This window comes from Ursus maritimus, unplaced genomic scaffold (assembly GCF_017311325.1).
Source record: "Ursus maritimus isolate PB19 unplaced genomic scaffold, ASM1731132v1 scaffold_9, whole genome shotgun sequence".
Classification (NCBI taxonomy): domain Eukaryota; kingdom Metazoa; phylum Chordata; class Mammalia; order Carnivora; family Ursidae; genus Ursus; species Ursus maritimus.
In genome coordinates this window covers 17,632,224-17,654,681 of record NW_024427107.1, presented here as the reverse complement: position 1 = coordinate 17,654,681, position 22,458 = coordinate 17,632,224, and the positions used below count along the sequence as shown (strand labels likewise).

Genomic DNA, 22,458 nt, shown 5'->3' with positions numbered 1-22,458 from the left:
CCCATTAAACAATAACTCCCCTTACCCCCATCCCTGCGCCCTTCTATCAGACCCGACAACCACCATTCCACTTTCTGTCTCCATGAACTTAACTATGCTAGGAACCTCATGTAAGTGGAATCATACAATACTTACTTTTGACTGGCTTATTTCACTTAGCAAAATGTCTTCAAGGTTCATCCCTGTTGTAGCATGCCAGAATTTCCTTTCTTTTCAAGACTAAATAATCTTCCGTTGTATGTGTGGATATCTCATTTTGCTTATCCGTCCATGTAAGATTTCTTTTTGAGGTAATGAAAATGTTCTCAAATAGATTGTGGTGATAGTTGCACAACTCTGAATAAAAGTGAATTGGACACTTTATTTATTTATTTGTTTGTTTGTTTGTTTGTTTGTTTTTAGAGAAGAAGGGAAGGGGGAAGGGGCAGAGAGAGAATCTTAAGCAGGCTCCATGCCCAGCACAGAGCCTGATGCGGGACTCGATCTCACAACCCTGAGATCTCAACCTAACCTGAAATCAAGAGTCAGATACTTAACTGACTGAGCCACCCAGGCGCCCAATTGTACACTTTAAATGGATAAATTGTATGGTATTTGAGTTAAATCTCAATAAAACTGTTACCAGAAAATCAAATTCAAAATTTGTGCTGACTCCTCCCCCCTTATTATTAGTTGGTATAGTTATCAGTCCTACCGTATTGCATGGTTTGGGGAGGACCCAGGGGATGTAGGGTTAGACCACTTTCCATGGAAAAGTAATTGAAACCATTCTTTTTAACATTTACTAAGGTGACAAAACACCTCAGAGTTTGTTTCTCTTGGGGAATATAATCTTTGTTAGTGATGAGGTGATGAAAATGCTTTGCTGGAGTAGAAATCAACTTGTAACAGCAAAGGATGTTAAAACTGTCTTGTACAACATTTCTGTGGTTGTGAATACTATTTTAGATGGGAAGAACTAGGCTATGGTCTGGTGATGGGCCTTATATTTTAAAGTAGAATCAGTTGGGGCATCTGGGTAGCACAGTTGGTTAAGTGTCTGACTCAGTTTTGGCTCAGGTCATGATCTCAGGGTCATGAGATGGAGCTCCATGTCCGGCTTTGTGCTCAGCATGGAGTCTGCTTGAGATTCTCTCTCCCTCTGCCCCTCCTGCTTGTGCTTGCACGTGCTCTCTCTTGCAAATAAATAAATAAATAAATAAATAAATAAATAAATATAAAGTAGAATCAATTCACAAAACGGTACTCATATATTTTAAAGTCTTGATTAACCAGTTAACCATAACAATTCATTTCTATGACAAAGTAAAAATGGAGTTTTGTATCAATCAAGTCCAGTAAAACCTAATAGGTTTTTATGTATTTAATACAGTCTTTAAAATATGTTAGACATAAGAAGAGGTCCCTGCGTGGCTCAGTCGGTTAAGCATCTGACTCTTGATTTTGGCCGAAGGTCATGATCTCAGGATTGTGAGATTGAGCCCGCTTCAGGCTCTGTGCTGGGCATGGAGCCTGCTTAAGATTCTCTCTCTCCTTCTGCGCCTCCACCTACTACCCCATTCCTTCTCTAACAAAAAAAAAAAAAAAAGAAAAGAAAGAAAGAAAGAAAGAAAGAAAGAAAGAAAGAAAGAAAGAAAAAAGAAAAAAAAAAGAAAAAAAACAAACCCACGTACACACATATTTATATTAGATAAAAGAATGGGATTTAAAACCTTAAGTATTCAGTGCATTACTGCACATTGCAAACTCTCTGAAAATGATAGTGATATCTAGAGTAAAAATTTCATTGCTTCTTATTGCTACATTGCTGTAAATACTGTATTATTATAGAATATCACTGAACATCATAAATAAATTTTCAGTGGTAGGTTGAGAATTAAAAACTTCCTGATAGATTGAAAATTTTAAGTAGATATCCAATGTGTAAAACTGGTACATTAAGGAAAAAGCAACATTTATTTTTAGGTATATTCACATGGAATTTTGTTAGGCAGATTTATAAAAATGAATAATTTTTAACTGATGGGTCATCGTAACTTTTTAACTCAGAGATGGTGATGTAGACTGGACGGTTTTACCCAAATCAAAATCCCTTTCCCTTCCATTCTCATTACTTCTCCCATTTTTTTTGTCTTTCAACAACTACACAGGGCTTTCTGTCACAATTTTTCCCCCTAAGATTTAAAAAGTTTTAGAGCAGTTTTAGATTCACAACAAAATTGAGCAGAAGTAAAAGAGAGTTCCTAGGGACGCCTGGCTGATTCAGTGGTTGGAACAGGCAACTCTTGATCTCGGGGTTGTGGGTTCAAGCCCCATGTTGGGTGTAGAGATTACTTAAAAACAAAATATTTTTTATAAAAGGGGGGGCATGCCTGGGTGGCTCAGTTGGTTGAGCGTCTGACTCTTGGTTTCAGCTCAGGTCATGATCTCAGGCTCCTGGGATCGAGCCCCACATCAGGCTCTGTGCTCAGCACTGAGTCTGCTTGAGATTCTCTCTCCACCTCCCTCCACCTCTTCCCCTCCCCTGCTTGCTCTCTCTCTCAAATAAATAAAATCTTAAAAAAAAAGAAGGCAAGGAGAATTGTACCCCTTGCCTCCACCCACGCATGGCCTTTTCCATTGTCAACATCCCTCACTAAAGTGGTACATTTGTTGGGCCATTGTAATGGGTGTGTAGTGGTATCTCATTATTGTTTTAATTTGCATTTCCCTGATGACATATGATGTGGAGCATCTTTTCATATGCTTGTCATCTGTATATCTTCTTTGGTCAGACGTATGTTAAGGCTGTTGGCCCATTTTTAAAAAAATATATTTATTTGAGAGCAAGAGAGAGAGCATGCAAGAGGGGGGAGGGGCAGAGGGAGAGAGAGAAAGAATCCTCAAGCAGACTCCCTGCTGAGCATGGAGCCCCACACTGGGCTGGATCCCAGGACCCTGAGATCATGATCTGAGCTGAAATCAAAAGTCAGCTGCTTAACCCACTAACTTATTGTTGACTTTTAAGAGTTCTTTGTATATGTATGTATGTGTATATATATATATACACATATATAAATAATATTTTATTTTAATTAATTTAACAAATTAATTTATTTAAATTTATTTTAATTTTAATTTAATTTAATTTTTAATTTATTTAAATAAGAATATTTTATTTTTAAGTACTCTGCTTGAGCTCTGGGAGGTCAATTTCACAAAATTGTGTTGACCCCTATGCCTGGCTCCCCCTGGACTTTTTAAATCCTAATTGTCTCCACTTAGCCTCTGGCAATTTGTTAATGTAGTTCAGGTTTTCCAACTCCTGTATTGACTCCTGCAGTGGTTGAGTCTCCGCTCCAGTAAGTTGCAACTTTATATTCACCTGCCTCTCCAATGTTGGGGGTAGCAATTTGCCCCGTGTCCTCCCTTTTCTTCTGTATCCAAGAAGTGTGTTTGATGATTCAGTGTTCAGCTTTTTACTTGGCAACTTCTAAGCTCCTTAGAGGCCACACAGGAAAATGGAAGTCCCTGTCATGCATTCTTGTGCATGGCTCAGGTTGGGCTATTTGCACCTCTTCACCTTCAGTTTTTCTTTGGCTGCAAACTCCTGAATTCTTTCATATGTAATGTGGTAAAATGGCTCAAATACTTCAAGATGGTAGTATTATGGATTATCTAAAATTCATTTTTTGTTATATATAGCTTTGTCTTTCAATATTTTTCACTGAGGTATAATTTATATAGAGCAAAATGCACCGCTCATAAGTGTTAAAGTCATATGAATTCTGACAAATACAAAGCTTTTTTTTTTTTTTATTAGAGAGAGCCCGCAAGTGGGTGGAGGGGCAGAGGGAGAGGTAGAGAATCTCAAGCAGACTCCCTGCTGAGTACAGAGCCTGAAGTGGGTTTGATCCCACAACCCTGAGATCACAACCTGAGCTGAAATCAAGTCAGACATTTAAACAACTGAGCCACCCAGATGCCCCCAAAGCTATGCTTTTGATATCTAATTGAGGCATATAGCTAGGGTTATCTTTCTAAAGTAAGTGTTAATGTTCAACATCAATGCATCATTAACAGAGTAGGCTATAATTTCTGTATTATTGTTACTATTATTGAGGCACAAGAGAAAAATTCAACAAAGCAAGGCTGTATTAACTACTATCTGGAAAGAACTGAAAAAGTCCAATATACTGAGATCAAATTAGATTCTTTGGTAAGTCTGTTTTATTGCATATAAGCCTTCTGGATTTCATGAGTTAACTAATAAAACATAAAAACACTTAAATATTGATAACTCATTCTAGACTTTCCCACAGAAACTCAACTAAAATTGAAGTGTGAATCTCTGCTCCTTAATAACATGAAATACTGAAAATATGTTAGAAGGAAAAGGATAAATCTATGAGATATAGTCCTGCAGAAGAGAACTTTCAGTAAAAACTTCCAGCTCACATTTGAACACAAGATTTGTAAAATCACCAAACATGTCTGGTTCTTCCAGTAAGAAGGGTTATGGAGAGTGATGTGATTTTTTTTGTTTTACGTTATTAAGATCCATACGGTGTTCATTTTCAGCACAACATGTAAAAATAACTTTTTGTTTGTAGAATCCTTTGGTTGGCTACTTCACTGCTATAAATATCACTCTTACACTTCTCTGTAGGCTTTTTCTGTGTAATACTGCTTTAAATTATTCTCTACTATCTTGACTTTGGGTAAATTATTAAAAAGATACACTTTAAAACACCTATACTTCTTGCTAACTTAATTACCTCTGTAAAAATGGGCATAATGTAAGGGAATAATAAAATAAGAAATATTTTTGCATAGGGGTCTTTTTAACTATTAAGGAATGTGTTTAAAGGATTACAAATGAATGATTATGCAATATTGGTAAGACACCAAAAATGCTAAAGATGTAAAAAGTCCCAATTGGAATGCTTTCAGGGAAGTTAGAGAGCAATTTCTCTTAATAGTAGGTGAGTAAAGAAGAACTAAAATGGCAGAGCGGAAACCCAATATTTTTACAGCAGTGAATCCTTTTGGCCATCTGAAAAAAGCCATGTAGCACTCCTTGTCCCAAGTAGATTTCATTTATACGCAAAACTTGGCATATTATTTCAAGGTACTCAAGCCATCTGAAACTCGTCTATCTACTTTTAGGGTTTTATAATAAAAGAACAGTCACCTTGGGATATGGAATAACCTGTAAAAATCAACGAAAGTAAAAACGGACCCTAAAGGCAAGTGTCAGAAAATCCCACTTTGACCTAACTTTCAAACTACATAACCGAGGAATTAAGTTATGAATTTCAATATGCTTTATTGAAAACGTCATTCTAATATCAACAAAAATTTTCCTATAATACTCACTCCCACTTTTCATACAGTGTATGATGTACAAAAGAATGACTCATAAAACATCTATGTAAAGTTTTGTAATATTATGCCTGTGGATAATTACTAGTTACAGGTATGCTAAAAGACACTGGTAATGGTGTTTTTCTAGTGATCAAATTTTACAGTAATAAATATTTCAAATATTTAAACCACCCTTTAAATGTTCACCTTTGCTAAAATTATATCCAAACACTGTTTGTTGGCTCTCTCTGTAAATATCTTAAGTTCAAAAATTATTTTGGCATATAAAGATTTTGAACAGAGAACCCATTTCCAGTCTCTACATCATCTAGCACCTCTCCCCAGGTGTGCCAAAAACTTGTCAATTTCAGTGTGTACTATGATGTAACAATGGCTGGGAACCTCTTCACTGTACCATATGCAATAAAATAAGAGGTATGGATAACATGAAGAATGTTAGGGATTCTTCAATTAGACCTTTGAATTTATTTTGGCAATAGCCATGAAATGGTTCAACTACTCAAAGGGCACACATTTTTTTTCTAAGACTTAGCATGCTATGAGAGAAAAAATAAAACTTGAAACTTGGAAGACATTTATTCCCTGAATGTTAAATATGTCAGCGTATGATAATCTAGATAATCTAATTTTTTAAAAAGATTTTATTTATTTATTTATTTATTTATTTATTTGACAGAGAGAGAGACAGCCAGCGAGAGAGGGAACACAAGCAGGGGGAGTGGGAGAAGAAGCAGGCTCCCAACAGAGCAGGGAGCCCAATGCGGGGCTCGATCCCAGGACTCTGGGATCACGCCCTGAGCCGAAGGCAGACGTTTAACGACTGAGCCACCCAGGCGCCCCTAGATAATCTAATTTTTATGTGTGTCCAAACAGGTAAAGTTTTATACTTTTACCCCTCACATATAAAATAATTCCCTTTTGTAATGACTTTTATAAACCATCACCAATTTAATTTAAAATAATGACAGGAATTAGATGCTCATTATTCTTTTTGCTAGTTTTATTTTACTGTAAGATTTGTATTTCTTATGATCCAATAAACATCAGCATAATATTTTAAATTTGTTCTCAAAAATAAACAATATTGCACTTCAATTTTTGGCAGTTTAATTAAGGAGTGGCTGAGTAAAAAAAAAATCATACAGGAAGCTACAGTTTTTATCTTGCTTTATAATAAGCAAAGAACTTTGTGTAAAAGCAGAACTTACAGTAGTGCCAAATAAACCAAATATTTACAGTGTTGCTATTAAAGTCTTACCTCTAAAGGAAGATTCAGTGTATTGGATGCAAATATTATTAATCTAACAAAAGCACACTCCCCTCCCCACATTTTGCTGAACATTTTTAAGCCAAAGGGTATTGGTGTGAAATGCTTTTGTGATTTCTTTCTCAAGAGAAAATACATGGAAAGAATGCTTGTTCCTGGAACATATAAACTTGGTCCCTAAACTTTCACAATGTTTCCTACATGACTTGAAAAATCTCTACTCTAAGAAGCAGAATTCCAAGATAAGCATTCTTTTTTAGTTTTTCTGTATTCTCTTTTATAATGACAAGTACGCAGTTAGTTTGTTTTTAGTATGATTTTAAGGTCAGTTTCCTGTACTTTTTCTAAGACAAAAAAGATACTGACATTGCATCTGCCTGGATTATTTTTAAGTTTTGCTACATTGTAGTGAAATATATATTTATACTGACCAAGAATTTGCTATTCTATTTTTTTAATTCCCAATTAGGTAAAAACTCTAGAAGGCTCAATATTTTTCACTCATTAACCAGTTAGAAAGACAGTCTTGAACAGCTGCCTGCAAAAGCAAATACTGAGATTTAGGCCTACTTAACAACATAAAGACCAGAAAGAACATAAATAGAATGTATTTGTAATATAAATACATGACACAGAGACATTCATTTTTGGCACCACCTAAAAAAAATCCAGTAGTATTTTATTACCCTTCAGATCTTTGGGAATATTTTAAACTTTCTAACTTAGTTGCTAAGCCTTTACTTTTCTTCCAGAGAAAAAATAATTCACAAATTTGAACTGGTATTTCAAAAGCAATGGATATCCTTTTGTTATTTCTTAATTTGATCTGCGGAATGAACACTTATTCAAAGTGTTAACTCACAGCCCATGTGTTTACTATGCTTTTACATTTTAATCCTACCAAGAACTGATTATGTCAAACAATGACTTATCATGGAAAGATGTGGTTTCTTCTTAAACAACCACATACCAATTGCATAGTTCTGATCTGAGAACAAAGGTCAAAGTAGAGAGTTACAAAGGCATTATGTATGTTAACCGAACTGAAATAGGCTGTCGAAAAATAGTCTGTCTTGGGTAGATGTTAGTGTAAACTCAGTGGGGATAAACAGTCATTAGCAAAAAGTTTTCTTTAAAAATAGGTTAATGCTGAGAACAATAGCTTTTAAAATTTGTTTAAAAATAAGCTTAATAAACAATAATACAAATTTTAATTCAAAACTTAGCTCTTTGAAATGCCCTATTTTCTTGCATACAGCAGAAAATACATTTTTCATAGTTTTTAACATTACATGTAAAAATGAGGCACTAGTTAAACATATTTGAATATATTCACACAAAAAGGAGTTTCAGTCTCATCTGTAGGCTTATATTTTGCTCAATGGGTTTCTGGATGGCAAACTGTTCACAAAAATAAATCTTCTGACGGAGGTGCGTAAGAGAAACCAACGAACGCATCATCTGCCTCCAGTACACTGGCGTTCACTATAGAATAGTCAGAAGACACGCACACAGAATATGGAACTGTTTCTTCTGTAAATGCGGCATCAAAGTTCCTGATATCATCTGGTCCTGCCTAAAACATCAAAAGTACATTATTATTCACCTTAGCTTGTTTTTCACCTAATTTAGTCTTTCATTAAAACCGCTTCATGAATTTATATATTTATTCCTGGCAAGTTTAGATGTCTTCCAACTTTACCATTTCTTTGAAACAATTTCTGCATTTCCTTTCCAGAGTTCACTCTTTAGGTGAGGTTATCTGTCCTTCTAGCAAAGTTCTTGTTGGAAGTGGGGGGAGACAAGGGTGAGGAAGGCTGGCATAACAGAGTTATGTTAATTTGAACCTCAGGCCTTACGACTGACCCCCTTTCTCTCTACCCAGCACCACGCCTAAGTTTAGAAGAGGAGTCCAGGTAGGTTTTCAGGATGGCACTTTTCACTTGAGCTTCCATAAAATGCTTGCCCATCCAGTTTCTGTACTCTGGGTAGGTGAAGCCTTTTGATGAGAGAATGAAGGGGCTGTAAATAAAACCGTGCTACAGAGGCCATTAAGCATTTGGCTGGGACACCGCGGCTGTAGAAGCCTAAAGAAGCTGGGAAGCTGGGAAGTAAAGCGGGGCAGCTGCTCGATGGCAGGGGTTCTTCATCTTCCTTTACAAATCTGACACAAGCTAACGGACTCTCCCCTCCCCATGTATTTGCAGATAAAAACTGAGAGACAAATTCAGGTGACTCACTCCTAGAACTCATCCCTGAGTCTCTAGGTTATCTCTGCTCTAAGGCGGAGGGATCCTTAGCATGTCTAGGTCCCTGAGTGCAACCGAGGTGAAGAGACAAAGATCCAGGGCAGATATTCTAGGTCAAGGATACAGCTAGCCTGGTAGGTCTACAAACAGCAGGGCACAGACAAGAGAAACCCAGAATGCTAGATCCCTCAATATGAGAAATTCTTCCAGAGAGGAAGAAAAATGCTACAAGTTGTATTTATGTACATCTAAAAAACGTCAAATTCTTACATGTAACCCCAGAAGGATGAGCTCTGGAATAAGACTAAGGTTTGAATTCTGGCTATGAAATTTGCTAGCTCTAATTTTTTATATAAACTACCCTATCTCTGTTTGTTTCCACTTCTGAAAGTAAGAATACTACCACCTACCTATTAAGGTTGTTGTGAGGATCTGATGTGTTAATACATAAAATTCCCAGGACCTGACATGTAGAAGGTGCTCAGTAAATGATGGCAAATGTTCTTTTTCTTAACTTTGTAGATATTTTATGAATGCCCTTATGGCTTGTGCTAGTACTGACAGGGATAATACTATATTGCTTACGTTAAGAATGAGGGAGGGCTCTGTTATTTAACCTTTCTGCGCCTAAGTTAACTCATCTGTATTATATGGAAAATAGCAGTACTATTTCATAGAATTGCTGTCAGGGCTAAATAAAAAGGATGCAAATACTGAGAACAGAGTATGAGAACATTTACGTTATCATACTCTAACTTTCTGATCTTTGTTAATCTGTTAAGTGGAAAATGGTAACCTGTTACAGTTTGTCAGTGAGTTTGGACACCTTTTCATATATTTAAAAGCCATCTGTATTTATTTTTCTGTAACTGCATATTTTGTGCCTTTTGTTTATGTTTTTACTGGTTATTGGTCTTTTTTCTCACTGACTTGTAAGAATGCTTTATGTGTTAAAGAAATCTTCCCCAGTTTGTTATTTGCAGTGTTTTTTCCTTCTTTCTTACTACGTAGACATTTCTAAATTTAATGTGTCCAAATTTACCAATGTCTTCTGTGGCTTCTCGATTGTGGATCTTGCTTTAAAAAATTTAATTAATTAGTCAAAAAAAAGCGGAGATCCAATGGAGGTACTGACTCTGAAGTCAACCTTATTTCCATTTCCAGTACTGCGTAGGAGTACCTAACTCTTTAATGTGCCTGATGACATATTTGTTTGAGGATAACTTAGTTCAGTAAGACTTTCAATATAAAAAGAAAAATAAAATAATTCTTAAAGGTCCTAGATTCTTACTGCAAACTCTAGAAATTGGGGACAGAAATTGTCCTTAATGGAGTCACTTCTGGATAAGCTATATAAAATAAGGCAATCTACAAATATTGTTATGTTAATAGGTGTACAATGTCACACCTATTAAATATTACTAGTCATAAGCTATGCACTGAAACAAACCTTTAACAAAATGAGTAGACTAGATAATACTTTCCTGAAGTGATTTCCTTATTCTGCACTAATTTACTAAAAAAGTATGTCATGAATTCCACAACACCAAAACACTTTAAATAAAAGAAAAAAAAATTCACCTATGATCCCACAACCCCAAATCAATCTTGGTTTATATTATATTCTCTTTTATGCTTTATATGTTATTTTTACTGCTATTATAATACGTCACAAAAATTGCCACATTTTTTATTTGATAGTACAAGGATTGTCATGTTTTTATTTAACATTGTAAGGATCTTCTAAGTGCCTGCTCATTTTTACATTTATTATTATTACCATTCACTTAATAAGAAAAGGCAATCGAGCATAAGAAAGCATAGACAGAACAGTTATTTTGAAATGAGGCACAGACTTGAATCCTTGCTCTGCAACTTTTTAATCCAGCAATGTGGCATCTCTGACTTTCCATTTCTTCATTTATAAAACATGTATGATAAGAAGGACAGTAATAGTAGTAACTTGGTAGCACGAGGAATAAATTACATATTATAATCCATAAAAGTATATGCCTATAGATAAAGCTATCAATAGTTAGTTACATCATTATTGGCCTACTGATAATTATTAAAAATGTCCCTATTGTTCTGTATTTATTTCCCCAAATTTTCAGCATTGCTAATACTGTAAACAGTTCTTCAATGAAGCTTTCCTCTTTAAAAAGAAAAATCTTTAGGTAAAATGTTTCCATTAGTTGGTTTAACAAGTCAAGCTAACATGAACATTTTATTTTCCAAAAAGGTATCTAACAATTTACATTACCATTAATAATGTTTGCCTGTGCCTGGTTTTGTATCAATCTAGAAAAAAATGTGCATTAATGTTACTTAAAATGTTTGTTGATTTATAGGCATGAGACACCTCAGCTACTTTAATTTGCATCTTTTTTTAATCTAATAAGCTCATCCCTTTCTTATACATGCTTCAAAGAAACACTTCATAATTACTATGTTAAGAGATACTTTAACCAATGTAATAGAACTATAATTTTACTGGTCATCTTGAAGTTATCAGTGTCCTAGACAACCCCAAGAGACGTATTTTTCAAATATTGGTACTGATTCAATTTCATTCACATTAGATTTCTGAGATCTCCTGCTAAAATTATGATGAGCTACAGTTCTACACTTCACTATTTTAGAAAATGAGATTTGGATATATACTTACCACATTAGGATTAAATGGGGGTGGAATCCTCTTTTGCACAAGATCAGTCCAGCTGAGTGATTCAAAAAAAGGATGATTCTGAATTTCAAGCTACAATGTTAAAGAAACACACACATTTTTTTACTAATGTTGACAAATATAATCAAGCACTCACTGAAAAATTATATGAAGCCAAACCATTACCACACTTTGTCCCTCAATAATTCTTTTAGGTACATGTTTATGGTATTCATGTGACAAAACAGTGCAGTAGAGAGACTACCAGAGCAGACACGAAAGACAGTTACTCAGAATGACCAACTTAAGTTACATCATCTTCACAGTCATAGTTTCTTTGTAGGTAAAATGGAGTTAACATTTCTATCCTAGATACTTCACAGGCTATTTTAAGGACTAGTGGAAAATATGGAAATAAAAGAAGTATGAAAATAATAAGGCACAAGGCGCCTGGGTGGCACAGTCGGTTAAGCGTCCAACCCCTGGTTTTGGCTCAGGTTGTGACCTCAGGATTGTGGAATCAAGCCCTGTGTTGGGCTCTGGCATTCAGCATGGAGTCTGCTTAAGACTCTCTCTGCCCCTCCCCATCATGGTCTCTCTCAAATAAATAAATCTTAAAAAAGAAAAGAAAAGAAAAGAAAAGAAAAGAAAAGAAAAAAGCTCTGCATAGGCACAGAGAATTGTAATTACTGTCTGAATGGGAGAGGTAAAATCAAACTAATGAGTTATTGCACCGAAAAAAATTCTATTCTGGATATTATCAAAAGCTGGCACATTACTGATTCCAGTTATTTTCCCTGCAAGGTGACAGAAGAGTGTATAAAGCAGGATCCAACCTAGTTTGGTGGGCTTAAAAAGACTTTTTGGAGATGAAGTGATGTTTGATCAGAAGTTTGAAAGATGAGTAAAAATTAGTCATCTAAAAAATGAGGGGCAGAACATTCCAGACAGAATACGAAGGTCCTGACATGGCGAAGAGGTTAGTTTGATCAAGAAAATGAGTCAAATTATTGTTGCAGTACAGGGAAGGATTGGGACTGTCACACAAGGTGAAGTCTAAGAGGTAAACGGGCCATGTCATATTGGGTCAACACTAAGAATTTTGGATTTTATTCTAGGATTATGAGACGTCATGAGGGAGTTTTAGGAATGTCACAAATATGGGGGATTTTTGGTTTGTTTTTTAAGACCACTCTGCCTGTAATAGGGAAATGGACTGGAAAGCCTTGAGCAGATTAAGGAAAAATAGCTATTGTTGTGGCCAAACATAAGCTGAAAATGGTAAGGGCGCCTGGCTGGCTCAGTGGGTGGAACGTGCAACTCTTGAACTTAGGCTTGTAGGTTTGGGCCGCAAGCTGGATGTCGAGATTCCCTAAAAACAAAACCTTAAAAAAAAAAAAAAAAAGTGGGGGGCGCCTGGGTGGCACAGCGGTTAAGCATCTGCCTTTGGCTCAGGGCGTGATCCCAGCGTTATGGGATCGAGCCCCACATCAGGCTCCTCCGCTATGAGCCTGCTTCTTCCTCTCCCACTCCCCCTGCTTGTGTTCCCTCTCTCACTGGCTGTCTCTATCTCTGTCAAATAAATAAATAAAATCTTTAAAAAAAAAAAGTGGAAGATGATAGAAAAAGAGTAGTCACACTGGGGGCTGAAAAGTGTGTGGGTGTGGGAAAGATTTAGGAGGCAAATACAACAGGATGTGGCTGTCTGTTGGATATGGAAGTAAGGAAGAAAGAGGAGTCAAGAATGACTCAGATTTCTGAACTGAGGCACACAAAAGAAAAATGGCAGAAGTTCAATTTTGAACATGCTATGTTTGAGGTTCCCTCCAGAAATCCAAAGGGTTGTGTTGATAGGCAGGTATCCTATGAGTCCCAAGTTCAGAAGAGAGGGCTGGACTGGAGTTATAAACATGTAAGATGAAGACATACAGATAACCAAAGCCACTGGGCTAACTGAGACTATCCAGGAAGACAGCACAGAAGAAGAAAAGAGGGTTTAGGACAACCACAAGGAACCACAACACTTAACCATCAGGTTGAAGAAAGGAGTTTACACAGGAAATCATGGAAGAGGACCTGGAAATACAGAAAGGAAAGCATGAGATGACTGTGGGATGTTGCGAAGCCTATGGAACAAGAGTGTTGGAAGTTTATTTTTATTTTTTTTAAAGATTTTATTTATTTGTCAGAGAGAGAGAGAGGATAAGCAGGGGGAGCGGCAGGCAGAGGGAGAGGCAGACTCCCTGCTGAGCAAGGAGCCCAATGCAGGACTCAATTCCAGGACCCTGGGATCATGACCTGAGCCGAACGCAGATGCTTAACTGACTGAGCCCCCCAGGTGCCCATGATTCGGCAATTTTTAGTAGCTGTTTTTGGTAAACTGAGAAAGGAGAAGAGACTGGGAAAGAAAAAATGAGTATAGAAACTTTTAACCAGTTTGGCTGTGAAGGGAAAAAGTATTACCTGGCAGGACAGCATGGTTGAGGGGTTTTAGTTTAAGAAGCAAGAGACTTGCTAATGTTTAATTATTGATTGGAAGGACCCCTAACAAAAGGAAGTAGTTATCTGTGCAGAAAAAAAGCACGTACATGGTTCCCTATGAGGAGTGAGGATCCAGTGCAGAGGTGGAAACTGGCCTTTTCCACTACATTAGGAAGAAGGAAACAACAGTGAGCGGGTGCATGTAGGTCTGCAAATCTGACAGCGAGGCTGAGGTTGTTCGGCTCTGCTGATTCTGTTTTCCCTATAAAATAGGAGGCGAGGCCATCTGGCTAAAAGTGAAGAAGAAGAAAAGGAGTCTGGAAGTTTGGAGAACGTCTGAAACGGTTAGTACAGAGAGGAGAAGCAGCTAGAGAAACACAGGAGCATCACCAGGCAGCCATGAAGCACAGAGATTAGTGACCACGACTTTGCAAGTGCTTCCAATGTGCCCAGTGCTGCAAACTTCTTCAGCATTATTCAGCAGCCCAGAAGACAACTGGACTCAGCCAGGGTTGGGATTTCTGCCAGTGAAATGCATAAAAGGACCAAGGAGCAAGAAGGTGTGAAGTATTAACAAGACCGAATGAAACAATGGACTATGGAATGAATCCAAGCCAGACGCAAAACAGCTGACAGAGCAACCTACTGAACTGGGGAGTGTGGGAGGGGAACAGCAGTGCAGACAAGTTTGTTATTCACAGCTCAAGTTCACTACTGATAAACAGCCCCCAAAAATTTGTGAGAAATTTAAATGAATTTAAAAGTTCATGTTCCTCAGTAGTTCATGAATTTACTGACATGCGAACGTAACACCAGTAGCTACACAAGCCATTTAATTACCCTGATTTTTTTTAAAGATTTTTTTATTTTTAAGTAATCGCTACACCCAACGTGGGGCTCAAACCTACAACCCCGAGATCAAGAGTTGCAGCTCCATTGACTGAGCCAGCCAGGCACCCCTAATTACCCTGATTTTTTAAAAAACCAAACAACCTGAAAATTCTATAATTACCTCAGGGAGGTGTCACCAAATTCTCAGAAGAAAAAAGTTATTAAATGTTAGTTCAAGGCAAAAGGCATTACCTCATGCAGACATGAGGCACTCAATAAATTCTTGTTAAGTAAAATGATTTAAAAGTTTAGGTAACCAAAAAAGGCATGCCACACATTTTTTTTAAAAAGAAGGGAGGAAAATTCTTATAAATGAAAATCAAATAAATAATAGGGTGTGAAAGCAGGATGTGAGGGACGGGTGAAGAGGACAGGGTCAAACTGTTACAAAGATCAAATGAAAAACCACCTATGCATAGTGCTTCAAACCCTATAAACACTCGGTGAGAACTGCTGGGACAAGCATGCTTCTTTTCCATGGTGCTATTTAAGAGCTATATTCGTCCCAGTAAATGCCACATAAAGTAAGGATTTATCTTCAAATCTTAAATTAAAGCGGGTACTGGGAAGGATGTACATACAAAGTCTTCTTTGGCACCAAGTCGATTTTGCCTGTCTTTTTCTAGGAGTTCTTCCAGAATGGACCAGGCTGTGAGGCTCACTCCTGGCCTCAAACTTAGGGGCTTGTGAAGAATATTGTCATACATTTCAGCAACATCTCGGCAATAAAAAGGAGGCTGGGGGTGGGGGTGAGAAAAAGGAAAATAAAGTTAGTGTTAATTAAGCTATGCCGAAATGGGGTTAAAAGAATTGCATTTGGCCTTGCTTTACGGGGATCAGTCTGGGTCGGGACAGTTCTAGAAATGCACAGGCCTTGTGGGCACGTGTACATCTGCAGTGTGGTCTCCAAGGGGAAGAGGGTTTAAAACTCAGCACCATGTGGATGGAGCCCAATATGCGTTCACCAAATGTTCAAGAACACCTTGCAGACAGGTGTAAACTGTAAAACTTGTAATAGTATCTGTTTTAGCAAAAACCGCCAAACCTCATTAGAAGCATAAGGAAAGAATTACTACACACAGAGATGCAACACAGATCAAATATTAAATAATTTCTTGAGATTTGGGAATAAATGAATTAAAACTGAGATTTCCAGTCGAGATGGAGACCTGAAGATTGTGCTCCTTAAGTACTTATGGTAATGACGGCGTTGTGGGTGGGCTCCGCAGAATTACAATCTTATTGCTGCTAAAGCCTAAAGACCTGTACAGCTTCAACATGAGGATTAGCCAGTTAATTGTCGACTTTTAAACTAAAAATAATTTTTAAAGTTAAGGCAGTTATATAGCTTGTCACTTTCTTTTTTACAGGAAAGAAAAACGTTTTTACTTTTTAAAATTGAACTTTATTTTTAAATAGTTAATGTGTCATTAGTGAAGTATATGCTTCAAATGTTCCCTTTTCAATCAACAGCATTTTATATACAATGACAGTATTTTCCACTTTCATAGACCTCCAAAGAAATTTAAAGAATTCAGAAGTATCAGGACAGCAGAGACCCAGCATTTAAAGAAAGGAAGGCATATCAGGTATTCCAAGTCACTAGCATAACCACAACACTAAATCTTTTAATAAGCAAGGGCAAAGAAGAGACAGTGTTGGTTGTCATAGGAATCTATGATTCAAAGTCAGCAACATAAGATAAATGCCCTAACATGCTCCTGTGTTGGATTTCACTGAGAGCTCCCCAGTTTTCGGCGGGGGGGAACCCCCACACAAAACAAAAAAAAAACAAGCCCCAGCTCAGGTCTCTGCTGATGGTAGTATTTAGCTTAGTGGGGCAGCAGCATGGGTGATAAGCACACAGTCCCCAGCATGGGGATGCTGGACACTCATGGGATCACAAAAGGACTCTAGAAACTACTCTAAACACCTCAGAGTGTAAAGAAAAATATGTACTGTTCCAATAAGAATATGTAAACTAACCAAAGTGCCTAAACTGCTTGCTTTTGGTTGGAATGATATGTATTTTTTAAGTTTATTTTTTTAGTAACTTTCTACCCAACTTTCTACTCAACGAACTCAAGACCCCGAGATCAAGAATCACATTCCCCTCCAACTGATCCAGCCAGGCACTCCTGGTTGGAATATTAATTAATGTAGTAAAACAACTTTACACACGTTAATCAGAAGCACTGGTTGGCCTTATGTGTCTTCAATTAATAAAAACTGGGGTAAATGATTTCATAGTGAACATCTTTTTCAATAAAATCAAGACATGTTTGCGGTAAAGGGAATAGAGGGGGTTCCCAACAGCAGAAAAGGAGAGCACCAGTGTATTAATCCTATAAAAATAAAATAGAAGGCAAAACCAAAAAGATATGATCTTCTAATAAATACAAAAATCTTTTTCTTCCATCTTTTTGAAACTGGGCAAAATGATGACAGGGTAAACTGTATGAAAGTGAGTAATATTAATGTTATAGCTAGTGTCTATTTCTAAAAAATGCAAGTGGGATGAGAATACCTGATTAGTATAAGTAGTGATTACTATGACACAGAAATAATTACGTTAAAAGACCAGTAACAAAGGAAAAGTTTTCCCTTTTGTATATATCTCCAATGTGATTATGGATTCATTTAACCAGGTTACTACTACTCAATCGGTGTTACCTAGGAGTCCTTGGGATTATTAAAAATGAGAGACAACTCAGAGTAATGAAAATATATTGGAATAATAACAAAAGAGCAGAAATACATACCAATCCGTACAGCATTTCATACAGAACAGCACCAAGGCACCACCAATCTACAGTATTGTCATAGGGCTGTTTTCGGATTACTTCAGGAGCAAGGTACTATGGAAAACATTAAATATTAGAGCAACTCATAAACAACACATGCTAAATTTAGGAATAATTAAGAAATTTAAACAAATTTAAGATGTTACTGTGATTTTTAGTTGGTAGGGTATGCTCATCCTACACCAGTGGTTCTCAGGCCTTCAGAATCATGTGGCACATTTTTCAAAATACACATATTCAAGCACTTCCCCCCACAAACTGTGATGCAATTAGGGCAAGCGGAAGAGGACAACAAATACCGAAATCTGTAATACTATTTAAACTAGGTATTGGGTTGGGGGAGCAGGGAGAGTTTTTCACAAGATTAATTTATTTTAGAAATTCCTCTGGTCATTACTCATAATTGTTTCTCTTGAAGAAAGAATTTTTAATGTGGCAATTATAATCCATTTTTCCCTTCAGTTAAAGATAAAAGAATGTGAACTGCATTGTTATTAGGAATTATAATAGTAACTACTATTAATTACTATAGTAATTACTGTAATTACTATATAATTCTCTAACATATTATTTAGAAAAGTTATGTAAGCTATTAGATAGCTATGCACATTTTACTTGTAAAACATTTAAACATCATAATTTCACACATATAAAATGGTGAATCTGAATTTAAGATTCTAATATATATATTTTCTCTTCCTATATGAAAAAAGGAAATAATTTCCTCTTAGGTTTTTTATTTTTTTTTAAAGATTTTATTTATTTATTCGACAGAGATAGAGACAGCCAGCGAGAGAGGGAACACAAGCAGGGGGAGTGGGAGAGGAAGAAGCAGGCTTATAGCGGAGGAGCCTGATGTGGGGCTCGATCCCATAACGCCCGGATCACGCCCTGAGCTGAAAGCAGACGCTTAACTGCTGTGCCACCCAGGCGCCCCTGTTTTTTTTTTTAATGTGATCCAAAGAAACAGCAAAATATATTAAAAGGGTTTAGTAATTTCTGATTACATTTAGATTTAGATGACCAAAACAAACCTTGTGTTTCCTCTCTAAAAACTAGAGGACTTAAAGATTTTGATAACTATACAATCAATATACATCCGAGATAGTCCAAGATGGCAGCGCAGGAATAGGAGACCTTGGTTTCTTCTGGCCCTAGAAATTCAGCTAGACAGCTATCAAATCACTCTGAACACCTGAGAACTCAACTGGAGATCTAAGAATAGCTGCAACTCTACATATAGAAAAGCGACCACTTTCTGCAAGGTAGAGGTGCGGAGAAGTGAATCCGAGGGGATATATGGGAAGATAAACCACAGGTGGAGGGAGCCTCCGTCAGCCAGCACCTGAAAGTGATATACCAGCTGAGCACAAAATCAGAACTTCTAGAAGTCTACTCCGGAGAAGGACGTCCCTGCCTGAAAGGTGCTCAGGTGGCAAAACGGGGCGGAATCCTAGGTGGTACAGCGTGGTCTGAGGATCCCCAGGGTTACAGGAAGACCGGGGGTGCCTGAGTGGGGCAGAGCTCCCAGGCATCGGAGTGGGAAGCCAGCAGCAGTCAGCGAGCCCAGGAATAGGCTCGCAGCTCAGGGTTGCCATATACCACAAACCCAGGCACAGATGGGGAAGCCCAGCAAAAGGTGGAATGTCTGCGAGACCCCCTCCCATTTCCCCTGGAGGAGCGGCACGGGTGCAAGTCCCAGCAGTTTGCAGAGTTTGGAGACTCAAAACCTAGCCGCATGCCTGAGATAGAAATGCTGGGTCACAGGCTGGGTGAGCAAGGAGTGCAGCCAGAGACCAGGGAGACAGGAGTAACTGACTGGTTTTCCCTGAAGGTGCACTGAGGAGCGGGGCCCCTAGCTTTTGGTTCCGGGGCGGAGACTGGGAGGCTGCCATTTTCATTCTCATCCTCTAAAGCGGCCTGGAAAGCCTTCAGGGAACAAAAGCTACTTGGAGCAATCTGGAGCAGATTACTTAGTTTGGGCCCCTGGCAAGCTAAGTGCAATTCTGCCCAAAGACACTTGAGAATCACTGCGACAGGCCCCTCCCCCAGATCGGCAAGAACATCCATCTAAGACCAAGTTTACCCATCACAGAACTGCAAAACTCCAGCGCTATGGGAAAAGAGTATATATAGAATTCATGTTTTTTTTTTAAAACCACAATTCTTTAGTCTTTCAATTTTAATTTTTTTCTCTTTCCGTTTTCAACCAATTTCTTATTTTATCAACTTTAAAAATCTTTTTTAATTTGCATTTTTATACTTACATTCTACCCTTTTTGTATTTAATTTTTTTGTATGTACACACACACACATAAATATATATATTGCTTTCTTTACAATTTTGTGATGCAGTTTCTTCTAACAGACCAAAATACACCCAGAATCTAGTATATTGCTCTGTTCTCTTCACTTTTCTGATCATATTCTCTTTCTTCTTCTTTTTTTTGTTAAAGTCTTCTTAAATTTTCATCTTTACAATTATATTCTACCCTTTCAATGTATTTAATTTTATTTTTGTGTGTGTATATATGTATATATATATAACTTTTTCTTTCTTTACAATTTTGGGATGTAGTTTCTTCTAACAAACAGACCAAAATATACTCAGGATCCAGTGTATTGCTCTGTTCTGTTCACTTGGCTGATTATTTTCTGTCTCTTTTTTTAAATTTAAATTTCTTTTTGGTTCAGTTTCAGGTCTCTTCTGATTTGTTTAGTGTATATTTCTCTGGGGTCGTTGTTGCCATTTTAGTATTTTGTTCTCTTGTTCATCTATTCTTCTCTGGACAGAGCGACAAGATGGAAAAACTCACCTCTACAAAGAGAACAAGAGGCAGTACTCACTGACTTAATCAGTATGGATATAAGTAAGATGTCGGAACTAGAGTTCAAAATAACGATTCTTAAGATACTAGCTGGGCTGGAAAAAGCTGGAAGACACTAGAGAATCCCATTCTGGAGAAATAAAAGAACTAAAATCTAATCAAGTGAACATAAAAAAGGCTATTAATGAGATGCAATAAAAAATGGAGGCTCTAAATAGGATAAATGAGGCAGAAGAGAAAATTAGTGATATAGAAGACAAAATGATGGAGAATAAAGAAGCTGAGAAAAAGAGAGATAAACTACTGGATCAGAAGGAGAGAATCCAAGACATAAGTAATACCATAAAGTGAAATAATATTAGAATAATTGGGATCGCAGAAGAAAAGGAAAGAGAGGGAGGGGGCAGAAAGTATATTGGAGCAAATTATAGCAGAGAACTTCCCTAATCTGGGGAAGGAAGCAGGCATTCAAGTCCATGAGGCACAGACAAGCCCCCTCAAAATCAATAAAAATAGGTGAATACATCGACATATAATAGTGAAACTTGCAAATGTCAGAGACAAAGAGAAAATCCTGAAAGCAGCTTGGGACAAGAGGTCCATAACCTACAAGGGTAGAAACATTAGACTGGCAGCAGACCTATCCACAGACACCTGGCAGGCCAGAAAGGACTGGCATGATATATTCATGGTACTAAATGAGAAAAATATGCAGCCAAGAATGCTTTATCTAGCAAGGCTGTCATTCAAAACAGGAGAGATAAAGAGCTTCCAGGACAAAAAGAAACCAGAATTTGTGATCACTAAACCAGCCCTGCAAGAAATATTAAAAGGGATCCTTTAAGCAGAGAGAGAGCCCAAAAGTAAAACAAACCAGAAAGGAACAGAGACAATATATAGAAACAGTGACTTTACAGGTAATACAATGGCACTAAATTCACATCTTTCAATAGTTACTCTGAATGACCAGAGGATCATAGTGGACGGGAGGGAAAAATAAAACAAGATGAAATCAGAGACGGAGACAAACCATAAGAAACTCTTAATCATAGGAAACAAACAGGGTTGCTGGAGGGGAGAGGGCTGAAGGGATGGGGTGGCGGACATTTAGGAGGGCATGTGATGTAATGAGCACCGGGTATTATATAAGACTGATGAATCACTGACCTCTACCTCTGAAACTAATAATTCATTATAGGTTAATTAATTGAATTTAAATAAAAACTAAAATTTTAAAATTTAAAAAATAAAATCAACTTAAAGGAGATATAATTTACATAAAAATGCATCCATATTCAAAAAACTCAATTTACATTCAGAAAAAAATGTTTCTTCATACACAAACCAAACCAGAATGGTTACAAATATATATAAAAGCTAGGGTTGATTAGAGAAGGGAAGGAGAAAAAAACATTTCAAAGTATTTTTACTTCATTTTTTTTTTTAGCTTTTCTGATCTTGATTAAAAGTCTCATGAGAGCCATTTTCTCACATATTTCATCATATTTGCAATTACTCTACAAAAAAGATGAAATACTACCTGGCTTCTAAGATCACTATAAATACATTAAAATTAGGATAGTTTAAAATAAACTAAACGTGTGTGTGTGTGTGTGTGTGTGTGTGTGTAGTAAGAATAACAAGGCTTTAAGATAATTGTAAGGATTATTATTATTGTCTCAAATGGAAGGATACATTTTCTGCTAGCTAACATGATGAGAGGATGAGATGCTCTGATTAATTCTGACTTGTGGTTTTCTTTTTTTTTAAAGATTTTATTTATTTATTTGATAGCGAGAGAGAGAGAGAGAGAGCACGCACAAGCAGGGGGAGAGGCAGACGGAGAGGGAGAAGCAGGCTCCCCGCTGAGTAGGTAGGCCAATTTGGGACTCGATCCCAGGACCCC

The 22,458-nt window shown here is 37.1% G+C and overlaps 1 protein-coding gene across 6 annotated transcripts in view; it reads right to left on the bottom strand.

Moving 5' to 3' along the window:
* Positions 1–6,355: 6,355 nt before the first annotated feature.
* Positions 6,356–22,458, bottom strand: part of SGK3 (serum/glucocorticoid regulated kinase family member 3) — a 138,623-nt gene continuing 122,520 nt past the window's right edge. For 4 of the 6 annotated variants that reach the window (XM_040625653.1, XM_008706742.2, XM_008706743.2 and 1 more), the window contains 4 exons: positions 17,683–17,778; positions 15,502–15,657; positions 11,552–11,641; positions 6,356–8,210 (listed from right to left, as the gene is read on the bottom strand). In XM_040625653.1, coding sequence (XP_040481587.1) covers positions 8,040–8,210; positions 11,552–11,641; positions 15,502–15,657; positions 17,683–17,778 — 513 coding nt within the window. In that variant the 3' untranslated portion in view covers positions 6,356–8,039. The remainder of the gene's footprint in view (positions 8,211–11,551; positions 11,642–15,501; positions 15,658–17,682; positions 17,779–22,458) is intronic. The other 2 variants (XM_008706745.2, XM_008706744.2) reach the window with 2 other exon arrangements.